Source organism: Monodon monoceros, unplaced genomic scaffold, assembly GCF_005190385.1.
Source record: "Monodon monoceros isolate NGI ecotype Baffin Bay Population unplaced genomic scaffold, NGI_Narwhal_1 Super_Scaffold_3, whole genome shotgun sequence".
Classification (NCBI taxonomy): Eukaryota; Metazoa; Chordata; class Mammalia; order Artiodactyla; family Monodontidae; genus Monodon; species Monodon monoceros.
Genome location: NW_021703780.1, coordinates 47,530,889 through 47,544,775, shown reverse-complemented (window position 1 = coordinate 47,544,775; position 13,887 = coordinate 47,530,889). Strand labels below are relative to the sequence as shown.

Genomic DNA, 13,887 nt, shown 5'->3' with positions numbered 1-13,887 from the left:
CTCCAAGGACGGCCCCCAACTCAACTACTCGTGACCCCACAGCTCAGGCCTGTCCATCGTCTACCTGGCGCAGCCGGGTGCACCCTCCGAAGTCAACAGCTTCCACAATGTTAACAAGAGCTGTGTGCCGAATAACAAGGGGACCCGGGCAACGCCCCTTAACTAGTCGGGTTGTTAACAGCTCCCCCGCAGGCGCGAATCGTCACGGGTCCCCAGTTCCCGGCCACGGCGAGGCGAGAACTAGAAACCCACAAGAGCGCTACTACGCGGAGCCAACACGCGCTACAACGTTCGGGGACCCCCAAGCGGACGCTGAGGGAAAAAGACGGCGCTGTAGGAGGCCAGCAACTCAGCCTCCGCCAAGGCGGATAACGTCTTACCACACTGCGGCACCGCCTCCGCCTCCCGCGTCGCCGGGGCCGCGCCCGTCCAGTCGCGGGAGCTCACTATACACGTAGTACGCCGCGGCCCCGCCCACCCTGCTGCGTAAGCTCACGACACGTAGCACGCCCCGGCCCCGCCCACCCGGCGGCGGAGGCTCACGGGGCGCGTCCTTTTCTGCGCACTTTTCCCCCACCCAGCCCCAGCACTGGCTTGGCGAACGCCCTCCCATCTTCCTCCGGCCTGACTTCCGGTTTGCTTGCGCGGCCCAGGCTCCGAGTCGTGGATTACTGGAGGCCCCATTTCCGGTCGTGAGTCGGACGCCCTCTTGGCCGACCCCGTCGCTGCGCTCACCCTGTGCGGCGCGGGGCTAGGGCGGGCGCTGACGGGGCCGGGTAACCGGCCTTCTCCGGCGGTGGCTCGGCCCTCCTTCCAGAGTCTCCCGGGCTGTAGCCGACTGGCCGGCCGCGCCGGCCCTGGCGCCACCGAGGCGGGAGAAATGGGAGTCCCTCCGCGGCGTTCCCGGAGCGGCTGCCTTTGCCGGGGAAGCGGCGCTGTCTTTGAGGAAACAGGAAGCCCGCGGTGACCCCTAGCGACCCGGTTTGTTTTTGGGCCATTTCCAAACGCTGGGGAATCGAAACTCTGCGGCCCTGGGGGCGGCCCCACGGAGCCTGTGTTCGGGGTGAGTGACCCGCTTTGGCCGGCCCGGGGGCGCGGGTGGTGCCGGGACCACCCTCTGCTGCCGTCGCCGGTGCGGAGAGACGCGTCATTTCTCCAGACCTTGGACCAGGGAGCGGCCCGCCCGGCATCCTCGACCGCGTCTACTCGCGCGAGCCGGGTCGGGCCCCGCTTGGTCCTCGGTTCTCCCTAGTGCTTGTTTTCTTACCGTGCTCTGGTTTACCGTGGCGCCTGCAGTTTTATTTCATTCATTGGGGCTGCATTTAAATCGGATACCAAAGAGGGGCGTATGGTTAGGACGGTCCTGCTTGGGGTGATGTAAATCGACCCCTGTACATCACCGAGGGCTAACAGTAATGTTAGGTTTTTTCAGGATGGTTTTCCATCATTTGTTGAGTGGCTACTACATGCCAGGTAGGCTGAGTCCCTCGTCTCTACAAACAAGGAACTCAGATACTTAGAAGTGAGAGAAAATACAGAAACTGTAATACAGATGAAAACAAACTGCTCCAGGATATATTGGAGATATGCTGAGATGATCAAAGAAAACCTACCAGGATTGAAATTGATCCTTGCCTCTTAAACATAGAAGACGCTTGCTTTTTTACTTTTAGAGCTTTAAATTTGACTGAATAAGATCTCAAGACATGGTTTACATTACAGTTATCTAAACTTACCGTGTCTAATTTACCAACTTGTTGTGATCACTCCTTACATCGTCTGTAAGTTACGAATGGTACATCCTTCACAGGGTTGTTAAATTTTAATGCTATGTTTTTCTAAGATGGAAAGTTGTACACAAATGTAAGGTTTTAATGTTAAAGAGACATTGTAGTGAAATGGGAAATGCACTGGATTAAGTCAGAACATTAACTCAGAATCTGAGTGCTGAATTTACCACTCACTTGACGCTGCCTAAGAAACCAAAATTCATTTTCCCTATCTCTAAAATGGGAATAATCTTTCTCTCCAAGGCATCAAAGCATAGTTTCCAAGAGTTTGCAGGCTCAGCGGCCATGGCTCACGGGCCCAGCCGCTCTGCGGCATGTGGGATCTTCCCGGACCGGGGCACGAACCCCTGTCCCCTGAATCGGCAGGCGGACTCTCAACCACTGCGCCACCTGGGAAGCCCGCTCCCACTGTTTTAATTGCTCCATCTGTGATATAAGGAAATTCTTGCTCACCTCGTAGGTCTTATGTAGATTTAATGAATTGTTATGGAGAACAAATGAGCTAGTTCCCCTAAAAGTCAAAGCACACTGCCTGACATGCCAACACAAAGCATTGTCACGATTATTAAATAAGATGATTTGATGGAAGTACTTCATAATTCTTGAAGTAATGAAACCAGTGTAATTTAATTTTTTTCTTTCTTTTGGTACCTATATTTTGGATTAAAATACAGTTGTCATATCACTATTAGAAAATAAATAACACTAATACTAGTAACATTTAGTGTGTGAAGATGCTCAGTTGCATTGAGATGTATTATTTATGAAAGGAATGAAAAGAAGTAGACTGCTTTTCATACCTGTGCTAACCCAGAAAGAGTCTTACGATTCCGTAGCCAGGGTAAGCTTTGCTTTTTTTTAATTTTAATATTTTGTTCATCTTTCCCTTACGGTACTTTCTCTATAGCGCCATTGGTGATTAAATTTCTATCTACTATACTTTAGATGTATGGTGAATGTTTTATTTGATTAGTTTATGGTAGTAGTGGTGGGAGGGGCTATGGGCTAGGTATGGTTCAAGATATACACGGATTGTGGAATCTTCTAGGTGTAAACTAGATGCTTTGTTTAAGCTATATCTTGTTTTGTCCAAGCACACTTTCCAGTATGCTTACCTTGTTACAACTTGTCTCCCCTCTTATAGTTGCTTAGCATGGGTTAGTGAGCTGGGGCTTTGCTGTGATACTTGAGGAGGGTGACGGGCGGTGTGTGCGTGCTTCATGGCCTTATTCAATTAAGCACTCTGCTCTTAATTTACTACTAAATCCTCCTTTAGTTTTTAGATTTCATAAAAACTTTCGTGTGGATATAAGGGGTGTCCTTAATATAGAAAATGTAGCCCATTTCTTCCCATCCCATAGGTTACACCTTGAGCTAACGTTTTTATGTATGGTAGTTATGCTTACTTTTGCTCCCTTTTAGGGTTTGCTGAAGATGGCGGTATATAGACTGAAGTAGCAAGGGTTGGTGAGGTTAATCGGGGTTTATCGGTTACAGAACAGGCTCCTCTAGAGGGATATGAAGCACCGCCAAGTCCTTTGAGTTTTAGGCTGTTGCCAGTAGTACTCTGGTGAATAGTCTTGTTTTGTGACTATTTAGGTTTACGACTAAGCATAGTGGGGTATCTAATCCCAGTTTGGGTTGTCGTGTACTCAGATTGTACTAAAGTCACTTTCGTGGTTTAGCTTAGTTTTAATTATGGCTTTTTACAGCTTAATTAGGATTTGACTTTATTTTGTATGATTCCTTAACATTCTCTACGCCGTGTCTCTATTAATTTGTGTCAGTCGTATGACCACGGTGGCTGGCACGAAGTTTACCAACCCTAGTTAACATGACTTAGTCAAACTTTCGTTCATGGCTTAATTTTTATCACTGCTGTGTCCTGTGGGGGTGTGGCTAAGCAAGGTGTTGTGAGCTGCTAGTGTAGCGTGCTTGATACCCGCTCCTTTTGATCTTTGTGATTTGGAGGGTATTCTCACCGGGATGTGGATGCTTGCATGTGTAAGTCTGTTAAGAATTAATAGAAGGGCTGGGACCAAACCTTTATGTTGATGGGGCTGGCGAAGCCCATCTAGACATTTTCAGTGTCTTGCTTTATGAAAAAATTTAAGCTACATTAACCCATGGGGTGTAAAAGATGTTCGTATAATTTCATTATGGGGCTTGTATCAGATTTAGTATTGATTTATGAAAAAAATTGTTCGTAGATCTAGGGACGAAGCTGTCTAGGGGGGTGGTGAATATCTAAGCAGATGGTTAGTTTTGTAGGGGGTAAGGGGGGTTTGATCCACTACGAGATACAGTTTTTTGAGCCCGGGGGGAATAATGGAGTACTGTGTCCTGTAACCATTAATTTAATTGCACATGTTGGTTGTGCTAGTCAAATAAAAAATACATACAAGCCCAGCTACAATTTGCTTGACTGTGACGAGACCTTTTAAGGTCATAGCTGAGTCTGTGCAGGCCCCCCCCCCAAAAAATAAAAAATACCAAATGTATGGAATCTCAGTTATGTGTGAGCATGGGCTGATTAGTCATTAACCCATCGAGATGTCTTATTTAAAGGGAACGAGTGGGCGATTTTAAGTTAAAATGGTCCTGAAGTAAGAACCAGATGTCTTATAAAGATCACCGTTAATGACATGTTCTATGTACGATCAATAATATTATGTAATATGTAAAATTAATAAAATTTAATACGACCTTTAACTGCTCGTGGGGAAAATAAATGAATGCACAGTAATACATAGTATGTATACATTTACAGGAAGACGCTATTATTGATATGTGGACATGCATGTGTATATGATTTACACAACAAAAGTATTATAAAATAAATTATTTTCAATACTGACATAGTACTGTAGCCTGGTGGTTATTCTACAATAAACCTTTTCAAGGAATAGTTTATGTAGAATTTCAGCTTTGGGTGCTGGTGGTGAGGTTTAATGCTTCTTCCTTGAGTCTTAGGGAGGTGTGAGTTTCTCCTTTTCTGGTTTACAAGGCCGGGGTATTTTGTTATACTACAAAGACTCTTCATTTTAGGAGTTTATTTTCGATAAGACTAGTTACTGGTATTAACACTAGGGATTAAGAGAAAATATAAGATGGATGCTAATTGGCCTACAATTATGTATGGGTGTTCTACGGGTTGGCCTCCAATTCATGTTAGAGTTAGGAGATCTGCGACTAGTACTCAGAATAAGAGTTGGCTAAAGGGTCGGAATATTATGCTTCGTTGTTTAGATGGAGGCAGTTAGTGGGTAGGCAGTTAGTGAGATAACTCGGTGAGGGTTATAAAAATGAAAGTGGGGTTTTTCATACTCTATATCTGGTGCTGAGTACATTTTTGGGCACTCACTGAATTATAGGGCATTTGAGTGCTGAGGTACATAGTATCTTGAAAAATGGCACTTGACAATCCCTTCTTTATAAACCAGTTAGCTCATTCCTGCCCTTAATTATTTCATTAAAAAAAGGGAAAGGTGTTGGTTTCTCTCTGTAAGACTTAATCCTGATTCCATAGAAGTGCGCACAGGGATAGTCTGGCTTTTGAGGGGTAGAAAGATGATGAAAATTCTAGATAAGATTCAATTCAGGAGGCAATGTAAAGTCGAGGAAAGAGCCTACTAAATAGGCCTTGATTCAGACCCTAGCTCTGTCACATACTGCCAGTGTGAGTATAGACAAATTTGCCTCACTTCTTTGAGCCTCTGTTTGCTCACCTGTGGTGACAATACCTTTCTAGTCAAGTTTGGTGTTGGCATAATATGTGTACTATATCTTTTACTCAGTTCCTGGTAAAAGTGAATTCCCTTCTATCTGTTTAGGTTGCCATACTGTATTTGCATTAAAAGTTTGCCTTCACAATATAGGAAGGGCAGCATCTCAGTGATGTAGTTCAACGCTGGCATTTTATTAGTGGGAAAACTTAGATCTGGAGAGGTAAACTAATCAATAATAAAGGTGGCAGATCTTAGACTAGAGTCTGGGTTTCTGAATCTCAGGCCATTGTTCTTTCTACCACTGAGTTCTGCCTTGTCCAGATTCTTATTGGGAAAATAAGAATCAATTTTGTGTTGCCTCTCAGAATGTGGTATTAAAAGCATAAATTTGGAAGATGGCTTATCTGGGTTCACATTCCCACCTTTGCTGCTGATTCTTTATGTAGGTGTAGGTAAGGTATTTTAATTTTTCTAAGATTTGTTTATAAATTAGGAAAATAATACGTACCTGAGAAGTAGGAAAATGCATGCTGTCCAGAAGAAATTTTCCTCTACCTTAATATTATTGGAGCCAACCTGAGGATTATAATCCAGGAGACAGTCTTTAAGAAAGCTCTAAGGACTGTTCCGCCCCTTAGAGGTCAAAGCATAGTTATATATATATAAGTTTTTGAGACAAAGGATTATATGTCAAGTGACATATTTTTGACAGTTTACACAATCCAGATCTAAATGTACAAAGTGAGTAATGAGTCATGGGTCATTGTGGCCTCTTACGAGATTAAGAAGGAGGTTATCTCCTAAGGAGGTCTGGTTAATGCCGATGTACAACACACATCAAAGGGAGGGAGGAGGCCCAAAAGGGTAGAGAAAAATTTTATGTTTAAATTTTTCTTATCTTCTATAAAATATAAATTTTATCTCATCAGTTCCCCCTTTTGATCTTTAATTTTTGATAGCATTAGGTGATCAAATATTTGGTTGCCTTATGCCAGGGTGGTTGCTTATGTGCTCTGGGTCCATCATGTCCTTTGGTGTTGGGTCTTAATAGCTTGTTTTACAGAGTGGTACTAGTGAGATGTCTGTCAAGGACTAATGGTCAATTCCAGTTGTCCAATAGGACTTATGCCAATTCTACCTTGCAGGTGTGTTGTGCGTGTTCATTAATTTATAGAGAGATATATAGGATTGACAATAGGAGTAACAGTGTCAGTAGTAAACGTTTAAGCCAAGATCCTCCTAAATCATAACATTTTCCTAGTATTTTTTCTAAACTGGGGAGAGGAGTATTCAGAGTGGAAATTTGACTCTTCATATGTGTTATGAGTTAACAAATATCTCGGCCAAATGGTCATACTATTGGAAAAGTGATAGAAACCCAGCACACTAGCATTAAAGGCAAATTGGCAGTGGCTGTTTCCAAGGCTACCCATAGGTGACCTTTAGCCCAAGGGAAACCAGTTGCACATCTTTCTAACCATCCTGGAGACAGCCAAGGCCATAAACTTGTTCCATGAGTCCATTAGGTCCCATTAGGAGCTACCCAATATCTTTTCATCTAGTGAAAAGGAGTGTTTATGGGCACGTTCAGAACAGGGGTCATTAATTGGCCAGGTAAGAGGGTCCCACTTAGTGATATTGAAGGTAATGGGTAGCTTGCACAATACTAGAGTTTCTTCTAAAATAAAATAAGGGCCATCCAGTTAGAGCCTTGGAGAGGAGAAATCCTCCAAGGAAACCTAGGAGTACTGGACTTAGGTCCACAAACCTATGGTTTGTTTGGATTGATTTTTGAAACTTGCAAATGATTGAGCCCAGGGAAGAAATACATTGGATTCATAAGCAAAAGTGTGAGCAATTGTCAAAGTAATAGTGTGCAGGCCTGGGTCATCTTGTGTCAGCTGTCTACTTCAGATGTCATTGTCTTCTTGTTCTGGTCTGGTAGTGCTGGTCCTAGTCAGTCAAAGTCGGGTGTCAGAGACAAGAGTTACAGTTCATTCAGGAGAGGAAGCCTGATATGGCCCTGTCCCACATGGCTGTACAGGGTCTTTTATCTTATGTCTTTTCCAGTGTGCATAATCTCCTGGTTGCAGGTCATGGTGAATCTGATCTTCATCCAAAAGTAGATTATTGTGATCAGCTTTAGAAACAAACTAGAGTATTGTTTTAATAATTCAATTAAACTTTACAGTAATAAAGCATAACAACAAGGAGCCATCTAAGAAGTGAGTCTTAGGCGGTAAATATAAAAAAAAGCCTCATTTAGCAAAACTAGAATTTAATATCCACTGAAGCATAATCTATTTCTCTAAAATTACCCTTATTTCTACCAAATATAGCCATATTAATTTGTTTGCGAAATAAGTCTGTAATTGACCACATAAATTGGCTGTGTTGGAACTTTTCATAAGGAATCTTAGATTAAACCTTTAAAAGACCTCTCAAGGCCAGATAAATTACACCAAAGGCTTGCCACAGATTCTGCCTGCAATATCTGTAGATCTGGGTGAAGTTCTCTCTTTTTGAGATCCCCAAAATACCTTGAGATTCCTGTACCTATCAAGAGGTGGCCTTCCTTATTTACCTGATAAAGGTGCTGGGAACCTAAGAGTTTCCAATTTCTGGAGGGAATGGTTGGATAGAGAGAAAAGATAAATGTTTCAATTCTACTTACAAAGGTGTAATTTACCAAATTGCTGTAAGTCATAATTAGCTCGAGGGGAAAGGTTTCCTTGTATCCTGAAAGCACAGATTAAAAACCAGTGGTGTTATAGCCAAAAACCAAAGGGAGGTTTTGGGAGTGGTAAAAGGACTGGTGGGCTTTAAATTGTTTGTGGAGCCACACCTCTGGTTCTGTAAAGACTGGATTTGTAATTTAAAAAAAAAAGACACCTGTTTTTTGTTTTTTACGCGGGCCTCTCACTGTTGTGACCTCTCCCATTGTGGAGCACAGGCTCCAGACGCGCAGGCTCAGTGGCCACGGCTCACGGGCCCAGCTGCTCTGCAGCATGTGGGATCTTCCCGGACCGGGGCATGAACCCGTGTCCCCTGCATCAGCAGGCGGACTCTCAACCACTGCGCCACCAGGGAAGCCCAGACACCTGTTTTTAATTACTCAAAGAATTGGATTGCCACAGCAATGATATCAAGACCTACCCATCCACCTATGTTGGAATGTTCTTTCCCTCACTGAGCTTAGAGGAGAATGCCAAAAAAAAATTCCTATCAGGCTCTGAATATCAGCTCTGGTCAGTCTAGTCAAACCAGTGGCCTTGCATCTTGGTAATCCATTTACAGAAACTTTTGAGGATCCTCCCTGGGTTTAAGAAATTCTTTAACTGTGGCCCTCAGTTGGCCTCTGATCTGAACAGGCTTACTTATAGCCTCGGGTGATTCCATTTCTAATGGTAACCACTTAATAGTGTCTTCAGTGTGGAAGGCAATTCAGACAGAGGATTACTAGAATGAGTACTTGAAGGGAGGTTAGAGGAGAGCAGTAGTTATGTCAGTCTTCTTTTTTTTTTTTTGGCCATGCTGCACAGCATGCGGGATCTTAGTTCCCGACCAGGGATCATCAGTCTTTAAAGGATTTTTTTTGTTTATTTTAGGTACTTGTTATAACATTAATATTTCATTAGCTTTCTACAACAAATCTTTAAATGAAGCTGTTTTGGCATTTTGAAGCCTTCTGGGGCTTCTGCATACCAGTTAAAATAGATAAAATAATTTAAGATGAGAGCTCTCTAAAACTTCAAATTTACAAGTCTTTCTAATTCAAAGGAACTGAGGAGCTAGCCCTACAAATATTTTCTCATGCTAATCTAATTTTAGAAACGGGAAAAACTCTTACCCCTCTTGTTTCCAGTAGACCCTGTAGGCAGTGTTCCAGGAGACTGACTGACAGGGTATAAGAACTTAGCTTCTGCTGGCTTTCTTTAACTGTGCATGCAAAAATCAGTTTTGGAAAGCCAAAAAAGAGCCCCATCTTGGCTGTTTCAGGGCAGGATATCCTTTAATTCTCAATTAAGTAAGCACTTGCAAGCATACGTAAACCCAGCTGGCATCCCCATAGGTGGCAGTCTGTCTAGGAGCTGTTTGGCCTTTAAGGCACAGTTTCCCATTATGAATTTGGTAGTCTAATTCAGATATGAGATATGCTCTAAACAACTTTCTGAGGATAGAAAGGTGGATGGGATGTGTGCTGCTTCTCTCGCTCCCTGAAGAGTTACTCTTGGATTAGTTCTACTCTTCTACGTGTCTCGGTTTCTCCCTCCCCCAGTAAAGCCTCTGAGAATGCTCAGAGTGAAACTGAGTAGGACACTGTTGGGGCTCCTGGGCACAGAAGCCTTCCTGTACCCTGTTTCTTAACTCCAGCCTCCATGACTCTCCCTGAGTTCCAGAGGGCAGATTCAAACAGTTACTAATCCAGGAAGGGAGGGGATGCAGAGAGGAGGGAGGAGCAGCCAAGAAACAATTGTGCAGCCTTGGGGCAGGGTCCTGGTTCCCCCTCAAGGGATACACATAACAATGTCTTTAAGCTCTTTAAAATGTCAGCATTCTTCATACCAGAGAAAGACCACCTGAGACTACATTAAAGGAACCAGAGAAGCTCATTAAGCAGATTACCTGAGGCCAGATGAAAGGAGGCACACCCTAATCTTATCAGCAACCTCACCCTTGAACCATTGCTATAAACTCATCATATCCTCCCAGGTCAGGACACACAGTTTTTTGGGGCAGGAGCCTGCTTTGTCCCCCTTTGCCTGGCAAAGCAATTAAGCTATTCTCTTCTACTTCACTCAGAACACTGTCTCCGAGATTCGATTTGGCACTGGTGCACAAGAAGCCGAGTTTTCAGCATCAAGAGCACAAGACAATCAGTCTTTCTAGTGTGCACCTCTGGAAGAGCAGTATTTAATGGTTGTAGTGGGTTCCCCTTCCCCTGTAGGACTGCAACATCACGAGAGTTGATCCTCAGATACTTACACTAGGTTCTCAGTCACTTGAGAATACCTTGTGGCTGGAAGGAGCAGATGTCCCTTGTTCTTCAGACCTGAATTAATTCAGTTTCTCATTTCACTAGCAGAAGTTTTGTTCAGACCATATATTGATTTGTTTTTTAAAATTTAACTCTAACAAAAACCCAGCCACCTATGTTTCCCTGGGCCTCCTGCCCAACCCAGATCCCCTTAGGTCCCCTGCCTGGGAAATGCACCGGTTACCCTTAAGACTCCCAAGTCTTAAGTAAAAACAGCCTGAATAAAGTTTGTAGGATCATCGCTTAAAAGTAATGAGATCTGAATATCAGAACTCATCAGAACATCTGAGCTGGTGGGGCTTAATGAGCCCATGCTGGTACTGAGCACTGGTTCACAGTAGACGCCAGGTGTCCTCTGGTGGTAAGACATGGATGTCAACAAAAAGATTAATCAATAGTCTATCTAAGAAAGAAATGGGAAATATTATTTGAGCCAACCTGGTGATTGTACTGGGAGACAGTCTTTTAGAATGCTCTGAGGGCTGCTCCACCCATTAGAGGTCAAAGCACAGTTACATGTTTTTGAGACAAAGGGTTATACTCTAAATGATGTGTTATTGACAGTTTATACAATCCAGATCTGCCAAGTACAAAAAGTGAGCAGTGGGTCATGGGGTCATCGTGACCCCTTAAAGATTAAGAAGGAAGTTACCTCCTAAGGAGGTCTGGTTAATGCTGATGCACAACACACACTAAAGGGGAGGGAGGAGGTCCAAAGGGGCAGAGAAAACTTTTATGTTTAAATTTTTCTTGTCTTGCCATAAAATACGAAGTTTATCTTATCACCTTCCACGTTCCTTTGGCTGGTCTAAGAATTAAATTGACATGAGGGTAGGTTAACGGGAGAAAATGAAACAAAAGTTTACTAATAAGTATACATGGGAGAGACCCAGGAGAACTGAGTAACTTGCCAAAATGGTCAAAGCCCTTGCCTTAAATATTACCATTCTCAGCTAAAGACAAAAGGGGATGTTAAGGGTGGGGAAGAGTCAGTTATGGGAGGTTCCTAGAATAAGCAGAGTAAACAAGGTTGTTATAAGAGTTTCTAGACATTTGGTCATCCTCGCTTTCTGGAAGAGAGAGGGAAACACCCTTACAAATGGATATTTCCCTTAAAAATGTGAATGTTTCTTACAAAACGGTAACTCCTACTTGGTCTTCACAGTTTTTCCCCACCTCTCTTGTTTCTTAGAACATAACCAAAGAGACATATTTTGGGGGGGTGAATTCTCCCCTACTATGCAGAAGCACTAGTACCTGTCATATGGTTAGTGAGCAACAAATAGGAAATATTAAGATGATTACATACAACAGGATAATCATTTTTTTCCTAGAAAAAAGACTAATCTGGTGTCAGAAAATAATTCTATGTTTTCTAGTCTCTCACACCCCAGTATGTATAGCATACCTCAACTGAAGTCCTCTCAATGTTGATTGTAGAAAAGAGTGAAATTTAAGGTCTCCTAAGATGAATTCTGATTAATAATGTTTGAATTTTTTTCTTCTTCTTTTTACATCTCTTCCCTAGCCTTCAGCAACTGCTATTCTCTTTTCTACCTACCTCATCTGGCAGATTGTGCCCATCTTTCTCCATTAATATTGTGATATTGTGATTTGTAAGAAAAACATATGTGGTCACTCAGCTGACCAAAATATATTTCTCATATACATTTGGTCTTCATCCATGGTTCCTTGGCTCACAGCTCCCCAAACCCTTGGAATTACCTGAGGGGTAAGAGCCATGGGAGCATCTTTTGCCATAATATTTGGTCTCTTGTCCTCAGTTTCTGAAACCTTTTCAGAGCCATCAAGGTGACATAAATGGATATCTTGTTACTTACAACAAGAGACTTTCCACCTTGACTGGATTTATGTTAATGAGGTGACTTTTGGAAAGCACTGCAGGATGAGGGCTGGTTGCCAGGGGAACTCACCAGGTGATTAGAGAATTAGAACTTTCAGTCCCATTGACCAGGGGGATGGAGGGTGGGGGGGTGAGATATGTTGAATCAGTTGCCAGTGATTTAATCAGTCATGCCTATGTAATGAGGCCTCCATAAAAACCCAAAGAGGGGAGGGTTTAGAGAGCTTCCAGGTTGGTGAACCAGAACATTTCCACATGCCACTATGCTGGCCCCAAACTCCAGGAGGCCAGAAGCTCCTTTGTTAGCACCTGGCCCTGTGTATCTCTACATGTGGCTGTTGATTCATACCCTGTAATATCCTTCGTAGTAAAACAGTAATCAAGTAAGTAAATGGGTTTCTTTGGTTCTCTAAGCTGCTCTAGCAAATTAATCAAATTCAGGAAGGTTGTGGGAACTCTGATTTACAGCCAGTTGATCAGAAGTACAGGTAACAACCTGGACTTGCTGATCGGTATCCTGAATTGGAGGGAATCATTGGAACCTCCATTTTGCAGCTGGTCCCTCAGAAGTACAGGTAGCAACTTGGGCTTGCCTTTGGCTTCTGAAGTAGAGGGGAGTCTTGTGGGACTGAGCCCTTTACGTGTGGAATCCCATGCCATCTCTAGGTAGATAGTGTCAGAATTGAGTTGAATTGTAGGGCACCCAGCTGGTGTCCAGATCATTGCTTGCTGATGGTGTGGAAAATGCCTCCTCCCCGACACTGGAATTGGGTGATCACAACTATTAATCGTTCTTCGGAATTTCATTGTTCTCAGCAATTGTCAACATCTTTCACCTCAGTCCTTTATAATTCTCTTAATTTGTACTTCTCTTATGTAAACCTCTGAAAAGAAACAAAATCTAATTGCCAAATATATAAAATGTTTTCATAATTATATATAAATTTGTCTATAGATAAATATATCTCATCCTCCTATATTATTGTGGTTAGATGAAATGATGAATATGAAGTAACTTTCTGTAATAAGAACAAAATCTCCATGCAAAAGTTAGGTGATGACACTGTTGTAAAGCAGTTATACTCCAATAAAGATGTTCAAAAAAAACAAAAGTTAGGTGATGTTTACCAACTGATAACATAGAACTAACCATGCTCACAAATGTTTAAGAGTACTAGTTATCATCGGGATTCTGTAAATCACGTAGTATCCACTTAGCTCTGTTTCCACTACAGTAGCGGTCCTTAAATTGGAATGGGACTTAAAGTCACATGGACTGATTACTGACAGTTCAGTTTGATGATTTTCACCCCAACATTCTGATTTGCATAGATCTGCACTGGAGCCTAGCAGTCAGTAGTTTTGAAGAGAACTCTAAATGATTCTAAGGCAGTTGTCCATTCCTCACTTTGCAAACACTGCTCTAGGTCAGCTCCAGTTTCTTAGAATATTCTTGTAAAAGACCAT

At 42.8% G+C, this 13,887-nt stretch overlaps 2 protein-coding genes across 4 annotated transcripts in view; one reads left to right on the top strand and one right to left on the bottom strand.

The window, feature by feature from the left end:
- Positions 1-1,057, bottom strand: part of ZCWPW2 (zinc finger CW-type and PWWP domain containing 2) — a 137,394-nt gene extending 136,337 nt beyond the window's left edge. For 2 of the 3 annotated variants that reach the window (XM_029242495.1, XM_029242496.1), the window contains exon 1: positions 736-1,057. In XM_029242495.1, coding sequence (XP_029098328.1) covers positions 736-998 — 263 coding nt within the window. In that variant the 5' untranslated portion in view covers positions 999-1,057. Of the gene's footprint in view, positions 1-380; positions 429-735 lie in introns of those variants that run through there. The other variant, XM_029242497.1, reaches the window with a different exon arrangement.
- The window catches only part of AZI2 (5-azacytidine induced 2), a 36,502-nt gene continuing 23,165 nt past the window's right edge, over positions 551-13,887 (top strand). The window contains exon 1 of the mRNA XM_029242498.1: positions 551-1,063. The gene's annotated coding sequence lies outside the window, so the exon portion shown is untranslated. The remainder of the gene's footprint in view (positions 1,064-13,887) is intronic.